This window comes from Trichosurus vulpecula, chromosome 3 (assembly GCF_011100635.1).
Source record: "Trichosurus vulpecula isolate mTriVul1 chromosome 3, mTriVul1.pri, whole genome shotgun sequence".
NCBI lineage: Eukaryota > Metazoa > Chordata > Mammalia > Diprotodontia > Phalangeridae > Trichosurus > Trichosurus vulpecula.
This window is the reverse complement of record NC_050575.1, coordinates 160,645,646-160,661,494: the sequence shown is the minus strand read 5'-3', so window position 1 is coordinate 160,661,494 and position 15,849 is coordinate 160,645,646. Positions and strand designations below refer to the sequence as shown.

Below are 15,849 nucleotides of genomic sequence, written 5' to 3'. Positions count from 1 at the left end.
TTTCTGTCACCTCAAAGATCAAGCACAAAATCCTCTCTTTGGGGTTCAGAGCCGTATCATTGCTGCCTCCATCCTTTCCGGTCTTCTTACACTTTACTCCCTGACAGGCAGCCTTCTTTCACTAGCTGTTCCATGAAAAAGACCCTCCGTCTCTTGGCTCAAGATGTTCTCTCTGACTGTCCCCCAAGCCCTGCCTGGCTTCCTTTAAGTCCCAGATAAAATCTCACCTTCTACAGGAAGCCTTTCCCAACCTCTGTTAATTCTAGGGCCTTCCCAGTTTTCATCTCCAGTTTATCCTGATGCAGCTTGTTTGTGCGTCTCTGATTGCAAGCTGTCTCCTCCTTTAGGGTAGGAGCTTCCTGATGTCACTGCAAACCCTTCTCCACCAACCCAAGACTTGGGGCAGCATGGTGTAGTGGCTAATGTTTTGAATTCGGGGCAGAAAGAGGCTTTGGATTCAATTCCTATGCATCTTTCTGCCTCCAAATCTGCACTATGCCATGCTCCCCTTAGTCTTGGGTTGGTGGAGAGAGGGTGCCCTTCTTTCTGCCAGTTCTTTGGGCTTCTATTTGATGGCAAAGTCACTGTGCTAGTTCAGCTGTTGGGAATCTGAGATGAGTATAATTAAGCATGATCAGTTTGAAAAAGAAACCGAACCCACAAGTTCATGATGAGATGAGTTCAGATGATGTGAGTTTCATTTAACAGAACAAAACAAATACTAAGGCACTTTTAAAAATTGCTAGGAAATCAGTTACTTAAGTTTTGGTAATTTTTGGTAACCACATTTTGGTGGTTTTGAATGGTGCTAACAGTCTTCACAGAGGATTTCTGTCACTTAGACTATGGGGTGAACCAGTCCCTCTCTTCAGAGGTATTTTCATTTACAATAACAAATACCATCCCCCTCAGAACTAGGCACTGGGAAGAACACTGGCCTGGAAGTTGGATTAAACATGTTTTGAGTGAGTCACTTGCTTTCTGGGCCTTGATTTCCTCGGATGTAAGATGAAGGGTCTAGGCGAGGTGATCTTAAAGGCTCCTCCTATCTCTAACATCCTCTTTTCAGTATCACGTGTTCTCTCTAAGCTGGGTGCTCATCAGCAATGGCTTAAAGGATCTGCTCTTCTGACTAGTACTTACCTCCTTTTGCTTCTGCTCTGCCAGCTCTTGGTATTCAGAAAGCTTCTTCTCCTCTACACCTCGAGACTGCTCCAGCACAGCGAGCTAAAACAAGACAGCACAGACCAAGAAGGCTAAGGACCTACCACCGCTCCCAAGGGGTCGCAGACAACTCGTTCCCAGCATAAGTCTTCTCGGTCCTCTGCGCTCTACCTCATATGCCCCAAAGCATCACTGACACCCTTACTGCACAGCTTGGTCTCCTCTTTCTTGGGAAAGTCAATGGAAGAAGGAAGCCAAGGACACAGAGCTAGGAAGTGTCGGGGGCTAGATGTGGAGACAACCCCAGCATCCTCTCCACCGTGCACACTGCCTCTAATCTAGCCACACCAACCAGACCAAAGGAGTTCAGGTGACACGCCTGAGCCATAATTGGAAATGTGTCCCAAAGCTCTGTCACTGTACTTTTTCAGGATACTGACGCTTACTGTCACCATCAACAATAAGTCTAGAAAAGACAGACTTTGGGGGCAGCTAGGTGGCGCAGCAAGTACAGCACCGGCCCTGGAGTCAGGAGAACCTGAGTTCAAATCCGGCCTCAGATGCTTGACACATGTACTAGCTGTGTGACCTTGGGCAAGTCACTTAACCCCAATTGCCCCTGCCAAAAAGCAAAAAACAAAAAAAAACAAAAAAAAAACAAAAAAAGACAGACTTCTGGTCAGGTGGTGTGCTGGGGCAACTCCGAGGGTAATGAATTTAAAAACAACCTCCCCCATGCCTTCTGATGCTGAATAGCTACAGGATCCAAATAATCCAGAGGCTGACTGGCTGGCCGAGTTGTTTGGCACGACTCACCTTTCCTTCCAGATGAGTGAGTTTCTGCTGAGTAGCATTTCTCTGCTCACACACTTCTTGGTACTCTTTCAAATGTTCATGCTTGGAAGATGCCAACAAGTGCTCACACCTGGCTTCCCACTGGGATTTCAGTTCAGCTTGCATCAGAGATACCTACCCAGAGAAATTATATAAGATCCTTAGGATATTGGGGAGGGAGATTTTCTAAGCCCAAATAGTTTCTCCCTGTATGGGATAACAAGCCAATAGCTCTTAATATGTTTCTTCTTCCTCGGGAGGAAGTGATCCTTCTAAGTTCTGTGGCCCTTTTGCTAAGATGAGGAAGATCTTGTCTATCAGTAAGGTTACATTTGAAAATTAAGGTAAACCAATAGACAATGATCTGAACACAACAATTTATTAGTTAGGCTAGCAGTGACCCAATAAAGTGGGTAAATGGCCTCTCTCAATGACCAAAGACCCCAAGGCAGGCTTAATATAGTTCTGGGGAGTACAGAGTTGGGTAGATGGGAAAGATAATATGAATGGTTACAGGGTAGACAGTTTCATGGGGGTGGGGACAACGTGATTGGTTATTTTAAAGAAAGCTGGCACTTTTTATGGGGCTCATCAGCATCTGGCAGGCCTTGTTAGCAGACCTGAGTTAGCAGACTCACTGGCCCCTAGAAGAGTCTGTCAGGGAGATAAGACCCTCAAAGACACGAAATATACCTTTTGGGGATGATAAGTTAATTTGTGACTAACTCGGAGGAAAAACTGACTCAGGGATGGAGAATGAGCAATTATACAAAATGGGGCAGTAACAGATTATGGTCAATTACAAAATAGAATCAATTATTGAATGATACAGAATAATTTTAATGTCCTCAGTAATCAATTCTCTGATATCCTCATGGCTATTGAACCCATGAGGACACAGAGGCACCCATACCCAATAAAGGAGCGCACAAGTGGACAGCTTCAAACAGCCTTTTCCCTTGGTGCCTCCTCTCTTTGCTAATGCTGTCCTGGACCTCTCTGGCTGCTTGGGGTCTGAAGGCCATTTGCCTGGACCTTTTATGGCCTGGCTGACCTTGTTTATTCCTCCTAGAACCCCACCCTTTTGCTGCCTGCTGTACCCACCTAACTGGTCGGGCTTGTGCTTCTAGCCAAATCCGTGCTTCAGCCACCTCCCTTTGTGACTTCCTGCCATATCTTTTCTCATCTCACTGGAAAGCCTTTGCTCCCCATTCTTTTCAAGCACTGAAATGTCCCTGGAAAGATGTCATTTGACTTGATATCCATCCCCTGTGGTACCTGTAACTGAGGTCTCCAGGGAACACTCAGAAAAGTCTATAATGGAACCTGGGAAACTTGTTCTTATGTCTGAGGTTTTCACTTCTTCACGCAGGTGAAGATCCTCCACTTTCCTACTCCCACATTTCCCCTGTACCTGTTCAGCAGCTGTCTGATCTGTAGACACTTGAGCCTGTTTCAGGAGTTGTCGAAGTTTTTCTAATTCTTCCTGGTGTGATTTTCGAATTTCATCAATCTCTTCCTCAGCCTGGCTTCGCTCCTGGGCAGACTTCTTCCTCCTCTCTGAGAGGGTCTTTGGAAGGAAGAAACTAATCTTAACTTCTAATAGTCTAGTAGAGGTTAAATAAGGGTGACTATATCCCTAAGAACATGCTTGGTTCCTAGAAACTTAAAATATTTTCTTATTTAGTCATTTTCCCTTTATATCCTAACTGAAACATACTTTAAGACTAGAGATTTTTTGTCTCCAGGGCAGGCAGTCTTTACTGGTGCTGAAACGAATTTCCAAATCAAGAAGGGCCATTCATAGACCAAGACAACAGCCCCTAAGCTTTCCCTAAAACCTAGAATTGGCTGACTTGGCTGACTGGCCTAATCATAAGTCTTGGTGAGGAACTTAAGCAACAAACTTACCTTTTCCAGAGATTCTTTCTCAGCTTGAAGGTCAGTCAGCTCTTCCTCTAGAGCTGCCAACTTCAGTTCCAACTGCTTGCGGCTTTGCTTTTCAGTTTTAAATTTGGACTGAGCTTGCTCTGATGTTTCCTGGAGTTCTGAAAAGCAGAAACAGATAGTTGGTCCAAGGATGGATGAATGAAACTTTATTTGGGACAATTCTTCCCTCTTTTGATTATTTTGTCATCTCTCTAGGGAGTTTATTTGCTATGCAAAGACATACTCACAAATTCATTCCTCTACCCACTCACATTTAGCTGACAGACAAGTCACTTGTCTGTGCCTCAACTTGAACATGTATAAAGTAAAGAAAATATCCCCAACTGTACTCTGTAACATACAACTTCTTTTCACTAGTCTACAGAATACTGAAGCTCTTTAGTTTGTACACACTGAGTCAGATAAAGTAGGGTCTCTGGGTCAGGGAGATCCAAGTCTCTGGTACTGGTAACATTTTTACTGACTGGTTTTTCATGACAGGTCCCCTCACTCCCTTCAAAGCCAGTAGTGTGACATATATTTAATAAAATTTAAGTAACTTTTTTTTTTCAGAATTGTATAGCATCCTTTGAGATGACAGGGAGTTCCATGGGACAATACAAAGGCAAGCCTGGGAATCATTGGATTGAACCCCAGTTCATAAAGGACAACAAATGTAATAATATATTTGCAGATATCTATTTAATAAATGTTTATGGAACTGGACATAAGACACTTTGCTTCACATGGCAAATTTATATTCTGCTGACATCTACTCCCCACCTCTCATACCAGTGAGAGTAGAACTATTTCTTAACACATACCTAACTTATAATCACGGAATGTGTGTGTGGGGGAAGGATTCTGTTGTTTACCAAGGTGGCAGAGTGGGAGCACAGGAAAACAGAGAATTCCGTACTACACTGCAGTTCTAAATGGACCACTGATGAGAGAGGGGCCTGTGGAAACTTGAGCCCATTTGCATCCCTGGATGAATAGTCCTTTTGGAATAACGAATATGTTGTCTTTTGTTTTAAAAAATGATGTTACTAACCAAAAAACTATTCTTAAAAAAATATTTTTTAGTACTGATGACAGAATTGTGCTAATTCATCCAATTGTATTTTTTTTAAATTCTGGATTAGATGATCCCAAGACTCCTTTGCAGTTCTCACATATTAGGAGTCTCTCACTATTCTCCAGGGGTCTCATGAACAACCTGCTAAGTGAAAAAGGTGTGGTAGAAACAGTGGTTTCCAGGCCAAGGTTTAGAACGGTCCAGCCCCTTTTACCAAGGTCTGTACCTGTGATCTGTGCCTGCAATTGGCTAATCTGAGCCTCCCGGAGATCTGCTTCCTTCAGGCTTTCTGTCAGCTGCATCTGCAGGTCTGTTTCCTTCTTCTGCTGAGTGGTCAGTTTCAGCTGCAGACTGGAGACCTGGGCAGTCACTGATGCCAACTCTTCTGCGACCTTAGCCTGGTTAACCAAGCAGAAGAATTAGGAGTAAGCTTAAACCACAAGTTACACAACTAAGCCCTAGGCTAGTCCCAATCCTATCCTCTACCAACATACAAAAATTGTCCAGTGAAAAGGTAACAGCTCCTCACTAATACTGAGGTCAGGACCCCAAGGATGATAATGTTTGGCATCTACTACTTAACCTGACTTAATTGAATGGGAGGGGCATTAGCACATACAAAGGTAGTTTGGAGTTCTCAAAAGGAGGTTACTATATAGAAAGATGGTCTATATACCCTATCCAGCAATACCTGATTGATTTACTTCTGAGCTAGCTGGTTCATTGCACTTTAAATCATATTCTGAACTTGTTAAAAGTGGCTGATCTTTTTCTTGTAAAAATATCAATATACCTGAGTTATTAAATGAAAGGGATTCATTAGGTGAAAAAAACTAAACTGCATATGTATAACAGCAAAGGAGAATTTTTTTGAAGCATTAGAGACATAACAAATGTTGTATTAAGCAAAGGGAAGACTCTGAAATCTGCACAATTTAATTCAGAAAAATAAACCTCTTTTTAGTCCTTATGATGTACAAGAAAATAAAATTCAAGAGGCAGGCAAAGGAAAGGCCTTTAAGAGTTAGAAAAGTACTAATGGGTCTTGGTGATTTCCAAAGGCTTCATTTAAGAAGATTTCGATCAATGAACCAATGACTAATTATATACTAGACACTGCACTAAGTACTGGGGATACAAAGAAAGATAATTAAATAGTCCTGCCCTTAACAAGCTTGGAAAAGAAAGAAAAGAACAGACAAACTGGCTGATGTGACTGTAATGTGAATATTAAATTATGAAGGCAACAACTAGGCATGGAGAACCATGAAGGCAGTCAATAAACAAATTCAGAGTCATAGCAGTCATTGAGGAGCACCAAAAAATAAGGTTTGAGGGCTATTTACAAAATCTGCTTCTTTCTAGGGGTTGACTCAATCTGCTTAATTACGACAAATTTTCTGCAACTAACCAAGAATGCCGTGAGTTCTTCAATTATGAGACATGGAAAAAACAACAACCATGTTTGTATCAAAGCAGCCCTCCCAGGTTAACTTCTGAGAGACTGAGATTTAAGACTACTTAAAAATTGCTCAACGACATATAATGCAGTTAAAAAATTTTCTCATGTGGCCTGTGCCATCGTACTAGGATTATTTGATTAAGAACTCTGATATTGCTCTGAAAAGAAATATCCTTCTGCTACAGTTGTCTTCAAAGTTATCCTTCACATCTACCCACTGGAAATGCCATGTTGCATTGAGGTTTGGTATTACATGATTACAGCCTTTCTGGAGCACTGAAGAGCTTAGACTTGAACAGTACCAGGACCCTAAAAATATCTATTTTCTAAAACATTTTAAACATGTAATGTGTGCAGCAATGGCTCTGAAGGGGCAGCTCTCCACTGTTCCATAAGATCTTGCAGTTCAGTGGCTGTTACCCCAAAGATGCAGTTTAGCCAGTACCTATGTATGTATCCTCTCCATAAAGAGAGCTGCTGAGCCAATGGCTGCATTTATTGGAGCAAAAAAATAAGCATAAAATCTTAGCTCTATGGTAACTGAACATGCAATTAGCAGACTCCCTTGAATATAATGTCAACATTTTTTCTTCTGAGTTCTTCATTCTCAGTTACCCAAATTCTATTATCTATATACCATCTATTATACAATGGGAATCCCAGATGTGTACGGCTTGTTAATTTTTCAAAGTATTCAATTCCTAATGATGATTATTCCCATAAACAGCTTCTTGTAGTTTCCAAGAATGAATAATACCAATAAATATAGGAGAATATAGGGCATTGTGAGGGTTGTAAGTAGTGTCACATAATAGTTTAGGCAGGAGGATATTTTTAGGCCCATTTAAGACTGCTGGACTACAATAAAAAACTTTCAGGGGCAAGGAAGTAGCTCTGGCTATAGCTATTTGCTTCTGGCTGTGAAAGGAAGGCATTAATATCTGAAGAGAATGCCTAAGGGTTCCCATAACCTGGCACTATACAAAGGCAGTCAAAGAGAAATGGGCTCATGCCCTGCAGAAACTTTGCTATGTTTAATGGTTTATGATATAATTGGAGTGCAATTCCCCCATTCTTCTCTTCATTCTTAATTTTCCCATCTATAATCTCCCTTGAAGTTCTAGGCCTTCTGCTCCTCCAAATGATTTCATCGTAATTTTGCTTCACTCTTTATAAAGCAAATCTTTGAGAGTCTGATCAGCACAACACTAAGCCTATAAATTTATTTATCATCATTTTTATTATAGTGGTGTGGCTTAACCATCAGCAACAAATTCCCCTCAAAGTATTTATTTCTTTAAAATGTTTTGTAATTGCATCTATAGAATTCTGGAGCATTACTTGGTATATTGATTCTCAGATATTTTATGCATTTTGCGGTTATTCTGAATGGCACTTCCCTTTCTATTATTTCCTTCCAGAGTCTATGACCATTACGTAGAATTGCTGATGATTCTGTGGCTTTGTTTTGTATACTGCTAATTTACTGAAGCCATTATCTCAATTAGTTTCCAAAGAAAATTATGTCATAAGCAAAGAGGGATAGTTTTGTCTTCTCTTTGCCTTTGCTTATGCCTTTAATTTCTTTCACTTGTCTTACTGCTAGTGCTAACATTTTTAGAACTATGTCAAAAAACAGTGGGGAGAACTGATGCAAAGTGAAGTGAGAAGAACCAGGAGATCATTGTGTGCAGTAACAGTAGTGTTATAATGATCAGCTGTGAAGGACTTGGCTACTCTGATCAATCCAATGACCTAAGACAACGCCAAAGGATGATGAAAATATGCTATCCACCTCCAGACAGAGAACTCCAGAGTTTATCAAACTCTGAGTACAAATTGGAGTATAATTTTCTCACTTTTTTTGGCCTGTTTTAAAAAATATTATGGCTAATATGGAAATGTTTTGCATGACTTCCCATGTGTAACTGACATATTGTTTGCCTTCTCAGCGGGTGGGGAAGGGAAAGAATTTGGGACTCAAAATTTAAAAAGGAAAGAATGCTACTAAATAAATAAATAAATGTTAAAAAAAATAGGGGGGAAAGAGAACATTCTTGCTTTATTCCTGGGTTGATTAGGAAAGCTGCTAGTGTTTTCCCATTGCACGGGCCCTGGAGTCAGGAGGACTGTGTTCAAATCTAGCCTCAGACACTCGACACACTTACTAGCTGTGTGACCTCGGGCAAGTCACTTAACCCCAACTGCCCTGCCTTCCCCCCTCCAAAAAAAAAATTAAAAAAAAAATAAATAATGCTAGCTTTTGGTTTTAGGAATAGAGTTTTTATTATATTATAAATGGCCCTTCTCTGTCTATACTTTGTGATCTGCATACGTAATATAATCATGTGTTTTGAAGTGTAAGTTTTTGATAGTACAAATCTGTGGTAATGAAAACATTTTTATAAATTTTTTTTATCGCTGCTTATTGTCTTTTTGCTGAGATTTTATTCCAAATTTTAAAATCAATATTAGTGATTGTAGTTCTTCTTTGTTTTATCCTTCCTTGACTTCAGGTTTAGTATTACTTATAGCTTATAAAAGGTATTTACTAGAGTATTTTATTTCTAGATTTTTGAGAATGACTTGTGTAGTACAGGTATTAATTATTCCTTAAATGTTTGATAGAATTCAACTAGAAATCCATTTAGGTGAAAGATCCCCCTCTACTGCCTTTGGAGGTTCCTTTACCGCTAGTTTAATTTCACTATCTGAAAGTAGATTATTGAAGATTTCTATTTCATAGAGGACTTTCATATGAAAACAGATAATACTAATATAGATATACATACTTGAAACCAAGACAAAGTCAGTTGTAAAATTCCAGGATAACAAGGGTGTCTTAGGTTTCTTCATACAAAAATGAGGCAGGTTTAAGTTTAAGTCCAAGAAGAGAGAGTAGCACTGATCTGCTGGACTGTGGGCATATGCTGGACACTGTCCTACAGTAACAGGCAAACTCTGTTGTATCTGATTTAGGCTTCCTTATCTAGGCCTAATGAAGAAAAACATTAACCATGAAATTCCCATCTAAGATATTTCAGAGTCAATCCCAAAGCAAAAACCTAGATTCTAATTAATCAATGGGCTATAAAAGAAATGTATGTTCAGGTGAATGCTTTCATTTGGGTAACAAGAAAAAAGGTTATTAGGAATTAGTTAATTACATAACCAACAGCATGTATTGGGAAAATTCTCTAGAGTTAGCTCTAGTTTCCAGCTCTTTGCTCCTGGGATACCAAAATATCACCATATCATATAGCAAGAATAACAATGAACTCTCTGCTTGACCGATGAGTTTAGTAATGCTTTAATGTATACTGTATTAGCACAGAAGGAACACTGGGCTAGGAGACAGAATACCTGGATCCTAGTCCTGGCTCTGCAGTTGAAGGATTAGGAGGGAAACCATGGACAAATAACTTAATCTCTCTAGGGCTGTTTCCTTAGCTATAAAATGAGGATAATACTATTTGCCCTGCCTACCTCACATGGTCACTGTAAGGATCAAATGAGGTAGTGATATGGAAGTACTCTGAAAAACCACACAGTACTATGCAAATGCAAAGTATTATTACTGTAATTAGTATTAGAAACATAACTGAAATGATCTATTTGTAATCCATGTGGTTTTTTTGTGTATAATTTAAATTTATGTTAACCCAGTACCACAAGTTTCCTACTGATTTGGTATGGGAGGCAAATGATTAACGATACTGACAGTATAGTAATACCTCATTTACCCAGAATCATTGAGATGAGGTCAATTAATTTCCAGATAAGTGAATTTGATGCTGTGAAGTGCCAAAATCTACTACCCAACCCCAAATTTGAATCAAACTGGACAGAAATCTTTCTAAAATGGAGTATATATATTTCACTTCCTAATTAAGTAGAGTACACAGAACATAATTTTAAACTGTTCTTAATGATTAGTTCTGCCATGAGGGAAGCAGCAGTAAGTGGAGCTGGCAGTATAAAGAAAATCATGAAACTGAGAAGACAGTACTATCCCTAGCATAAGGGAATCAACTGGCTGGCCTCAAGTGAGTGTCTGAAACTTGGAACTGAGTCTTGGTGGTTCTGCATCCACCCATGGTTTGAATACATGCCCAGATAGGAGGCAGCAGAAAGCCTTGCTGAAGTCAGCCAAACAACCAGGAGGACGGGGAGGAATGATATCTAGAGATGACACACAGCTCAGCATCCTGCTCCCTTCAAAGGAGAAGCAGAATTTCCATGCATAAAAGCCCTGGACTCGTGCTAACCAGAAGTCAGTAAGAAGCCCTATGTCCCAGGTGGACAAGCAAACAGATACCTGAGAGAGCAAATCAGTGAGCGCATGCGAAAGCGTTGGAAAGAAGGAAAACACTAAACACCTACACCACATCCAGGCGGCCTCCCTTGGTCCCACCCCTCAACGGATCCTGCTGACATCAGGTGCTGGGAGAGAAAGGAGCAAGAGGAAAAACTAAATGTTCTGAAAAACAAGCAGCAAAAGCATCCAAGTCAGAACAGGAACAATGAGTGTCAGAAAAGGTGGGCTGCAGGGCTGGGGGGCCGGGCCTAGCAAGTTACTGAGGAATCTGTAAAAGGACAGGCGTGGATTAGATCCCCTCCAAGGTCCCTGGCAATTCCAATAGGTTATGGCTATACAGATATACAAAAAACAATCCTGTCACAGTAGTTAGAGTGCTGTGTCTGAGGCAGGAGAACTTTGGTCTTCTCCCTGACATAGGAGGAGTCCCAAGGAAGAGAATGAGAGGAAGAAGGTATAGAACGAGAGAATGGGAAGGGGAGTGGGAATAGGAGGAAATGGTCAAAGTCAGCTCAGTTTAAATGTGACTAGTAGGGATGAAGTGAGATCTATGTGGCTAGTCTCTCATCATGCAAAGCCATGGTTAGAAGCCTCTTCAACCCCAGCTCATCTAAGTGGGACGAAACAATGTTCTGTAGGGCCTGGCAAACCTGGGCCAAAGGGCAAGGAGAGGAAATGTGGGAGGGAAACAAAGGGACAGAATGAGAAAGGAGGAAAAGAGAAGGGAGTAATAGAACTCTCACACAAGAGACATGTGGGAGGCAGCTGAGGGACCACTCAATGTCATAAGGGGCTTACTCCTAAATCCAGAATGGGCTGAGAAGTGAGAATGCGGACCTGTCACATTTGGTGAGAAGACAGGGCTAGAACATACCTCCTTATATAAATGCATACAGGGAAGAACTCATGTTAATGGCAATAATTAAAGAATATAACAAGAACATCAGGAGTACCTCATGAAAGAATCCCCAATCGTGAAAGAGAGTAAGCCAGTAAATAAACTGCATAAGGTTTGACCTTGTGTGTGTCTGTGCAGTTATACAATGTCCTTAGTGAATTTCCCATCAAAATAAAAAGACCAAACAGACCATTTCTCCTCCACACTCTCTCTCTCTCTCTCTCTTTCTCTCTCTCTCCCCCCAAACCTAGCAGGTGAAAGGACCAATATTTCTCAGCTAAAGATCTGCAGCCCAGGCAAACAGCTTCCAATTTCATTGTTAAAAACAAGCCTAGTCCTTAAAACCAGCCAGTCCCATCCAAAGCCCTAATCCCAGGCATTGCAGACACTAATGGTATTTCTTGACTCTGACATTACAGCACTCATAGTCTTAAATCAGTTTCAATCCCATGCTTACAAAGCAGGGGCAGTGTGGTGGAACAAGAATTCTGTCCCTCCTATTCTCCCAGGGTGGTGCTGAGATAACAGCTATGAAAGCTCAAAGCACTACACAGAAGTCATGGAGTAGGACTGAAATGAAAGGCCTTCAGAAACACCCTTAAAAATGTAAACTCATTAGAATTAAACCCTAAGCCCCAGAGAGATGGCCTACCAAAAGTAATCTGGGCTATGACAATTATCAGATGAGGTTTACTGTGGTTTTTTTTTGTTTGTTTCTGTATATATAACAGGATAACTGTTTCTATAACCTGAGTTTTTTAAAGTCAATATGTAAAGTGATACACACACACTCCTTTAGTGAATGCAGAACATGTTAGTAGGTGAAAATGTGGGTGATGCACCCAGGAATTACTCTCAAATAGGGACTGGGATCATGTTCACTCTACTTGAAAAACCTGGGTTTTCTTTTTAAAAGGTCTTAGCTGTCTCCTGGCCCTGGAGGCTGCTGCTCCTGGTGCTTATGATTTTACCTTCTCCTGCTCAGCATGCAATACTCTTGCCTGTGTGTTTTCAGTGGCTATTTGAAGAGTGCTGTTCCTCTTCTCCATCAGCAGGTTACTCTGCTCCACATACCTATGAAACAGAGGATTTGGTCCAGCAAACTGCACACACACAAAAGTCAAGCAGAGGGTCAGTGATCCTAAACAATGCCATAACAATGGACAGGAGGCATGAATGTTTGAAACCTCCTTGGTACAGACAGCTCTTTCTTTGCCATAAGTAAGCCTGTTTGATGTGGGCATTAAACAAATTGTGTTTGTTTTTAGAGCCAGTTCACTGTGCCATTACCTCTGACTGCGTTCAATCAGATCAGCAATCTTGTCATTTTGTTCTTCTATCCGATTTTTCTTCTCAAGGACCTCCTGCTTCAATTTTTCATTTTCCTATGTTTAAAATATGGATATATATATATATATAATTTAACTCTTTTACAAATGAACAATAGTTTTAAGAGAATGAACATATTTAAGTGAGCAGAAGCTGGTCTTATTTAATCCATGTTTTGAGGCAAGAAGCAACCAGTACTCATAGTCATGCTATTTAGAAGCCCCTGGAGAGGTTTATACACAATTCCAGTAAACCAGTCCTCAGACTCCATTTCACCTTAAACAGACCACTTGAATTTTCCAGGAAGATTTAGAAAGGGAGTCTAGGGGAGACAGTCCTATGCAGTGCAGATGACAAATGTGGAAAAAAAAAACCCACCAAAAATTCAGTGGGATGAAAACTAGTTTTAGTACAAAAGGGAACAAAGTCAGGTGTACAGGACACCACCCTCTAGCTAACCACAACTGCTGGTATAATTCTCAGTCTAGAGCATAGGCTAGCCTGAAGGCAGCTCCCAAGCCCCAGCTCAAAGCAAACTCTCTTTTCTCTCAGCTGCTGTGGCCCGCAATGGCTCTCCTTATTTTTTTTACATTCTACTGTACACTATAGTTATCTATGTACTGGTCTTAGCTCTTCTATGAGATTGTAAGTTTGTTGAGGGCAGGAATCATGTATTTGTGTTCATCCCATTCACATTTACAGTTATGATTACTGTGTATTTTCTCCCCCATCCTTCATTTCCCCCCATTTATCCTACTCTCTCTTCTCCTTTCACCCTGTCCCTCCTCAAATGTTTTTTGCTTCTGATCACCGACTCCCCCCAATTCACCCTCCCTTCTATCAGTCTCCTTCCTTCTATTATTCCCTTCCCCTCTTACTTCCCTGTAGGCTAAGGTGAATCTCCATACTCAACTCGGTATGTATGTTATTTCCTCTCTGAGCCAATACTGATGAGTAAGGTTCAAGCATTGCCAGCAATCTCCTCTCCCATCTTCCCTTCCACTTTAAAACCTCTTTCACACCTCTTTTATGTGAGATAATTTACCCCACTCTACCTCTCCCTTCCCCCATCTCCCAGTGCATGCCTTTTTTTTCCACCCCTTAATTTTATTTTTTTGGATATCATCCCCTCATATTCAATTCACACCTATGAGCTCTATCTATGAACACTCCTTCTACCTGCCCCCCCCAAATAAAAAATTCTTAGGAGTTACACAAGTATCATCTTCCTATGTGGGAATGTAAAGAGTTTAACCTTACTGAATCCCTTATGATTTCTCTTTCCTGTTTAATTGCTTATGCTTCTCTTGAGTGTTATGTTTGAATGTCAAATTTTCTAATCAGTTCTGTTCTTTTCATCAGAATGCTTGAAAGGCCTCAATTTCATTGAATATCCATTTTTACCCCTGAAAGATTATGTTCAGTTTTGCTGGGTGATTCTTGGTTATAATCCTAGCTCCTGTGCTTCCTGGAATATCATATGCCAAGTCTTCCGATGTAGAATGTAGAAACTGCTAAATCTTGTCTTATCTTAACTGTGCCTCTACGATATTTGAATTGTTTCTTTCTGGCTGTTTGCAATATTTTCTCCTTGACCTGGGAGCTCTGGAATTTGGCCATAATATTCCTGGGGGGGTTTCATTTTAGGATCTCTTTCAGAAGGTGGTTAGTGGATTCTTTCCATTTCTATTTTACCCCCTGGTTCTAGGTTAACAGGGCAATTTCCCTTGATAATTTTTTGAAATATGATGTTTAGGCTCTCTTTTAAATCATGGCTTTGGACTACCATCCAATGACACTTAAATTATTTCTCCTTGATCTATTTTCCAGATCAGTTCTTTTTCCAATGAAATAGTTCACATTTTCTTCTACTTTTTTCAGTCTTTTGATTTTGTTTGACTGTTTCTTGATGTCTTATGCAGTCATTAGCTCCCATTTGCTCAATTCTAATTTTTAAGTAATTATTTTCTGCAGTGAGCTTTTGTACTTCCTTTTCCACTTGGCTAATTCTGCTTTTTAAGTTCTTTTCTTGAGTGGATTTTTGTGCCTCTTTCCATTTGGCCAAATCTGCTTTTTAAGGAGTTCTTCTCTTCAGTGGATTTTTGTGCCTCTCTTAACTCTTGGCTTATTCTGTTTTTTTAAATGTTAAAGTATTCAGTATTTTTTTGTGCCTCCTTTACCAAGCTGCTCTTTCTTGTATCACTTTCATTTCTTTTCCTCATTTTTCCTCTAACCCTTTTATTTGAGTTTGACAATCCTTTTTGAGCTCTTCCAGGGCTTAAGACCAATTCACATTTTTCTTTGAGGCTTTGCATGTAGCTACTTTTAAATCTCATTATCTTCCACTGAGTTTGTGCTTTGATCTTCCCTGTAACCATAGTAATTCTCTACGGTCAAGTTCTTTTTTTGATGTTTTCTTGTTTTTCCAGCCTTTTTCTTGACTTTTAACTTTATTTTAAAGTTGGACTCTGCTCCCAGGGTGGAGGTGGCACTGTTCCAAGCTTCACGTTTTTTGCGCTGCTGTGTTCAGAGCTAGTTCTGGGGGTTTGTAGATTTCAGTTCTTCCAAAGTGGTATGATCTAAGGAGAGGTGTGGTCAATGTTCTCCTGGCCTGTGTTCTGGTCTCTGAGTGACCACAAAGCACTATTTTCTATCCAGGAACTATGACCAGGGTCCTTGTTCCTACCTGTCCTCCTCCTCACCCTGGGACTGCAACCTAGAACCATATACGGGCAATGCAACAGAGTCCTGTGAACAGTACCAGGCAAAAGATCTCCTGTAACCTCTTTCTGACCAGTTTTCAGACCCCCTTACTGTCTGTGGGCTGAGAGCTCCAG

General features: G+C 40.5%; 1 protein-coding gene across 2 annotated transcripts in view; it reads right to left on the bottom strand.

Moving 5' to 3' along the window:
• Positions 1–15,849, bottom strand: part of FKBP15 (FKBP prolyl isomerase family member 15) — an 80,704-nt gene that overhangs the window by 9,663 nt on the left and 55,192 nt on the right. The window contains exons 18-25 of one of the 2 annotated variants that reach the window (XM_036748155.1): positions 12,974–13,068; positions 12,655–12,757; positions 10,851–10,910; positions 5,232–5,403; positions 3,910–4,046; positions 3,413–3,568; positions 1,981–2,133; positions 1,144–1,227 (exon numbers count right to left, since the gene is read on the bottom strand). In XM_036748155.1, the coding sequence (XP_036604050.1) occupies positions 1,144–1,227; positions 1,981–2,133; positions 3,413–3,568; positions 3,910–4,046; positions 5,232–5,403; positions 10,851–10,910; positions 12,655–12,757; positions 12,974–13,068 (960 nt within the window). The remainder of the gene's footprint in view (positions 1–1,143; positions 1,228–1,980; positions 2,134–3,412; positions 3,569–3,909; positions 4,047–5,231; positions 5,404–10,850; positions 10,911–12,654; positions 12,758–12,973; positions 13,069–15,849) is intronic. The other variant, XM_036748156.1, reaches the window with a different exon arrangement.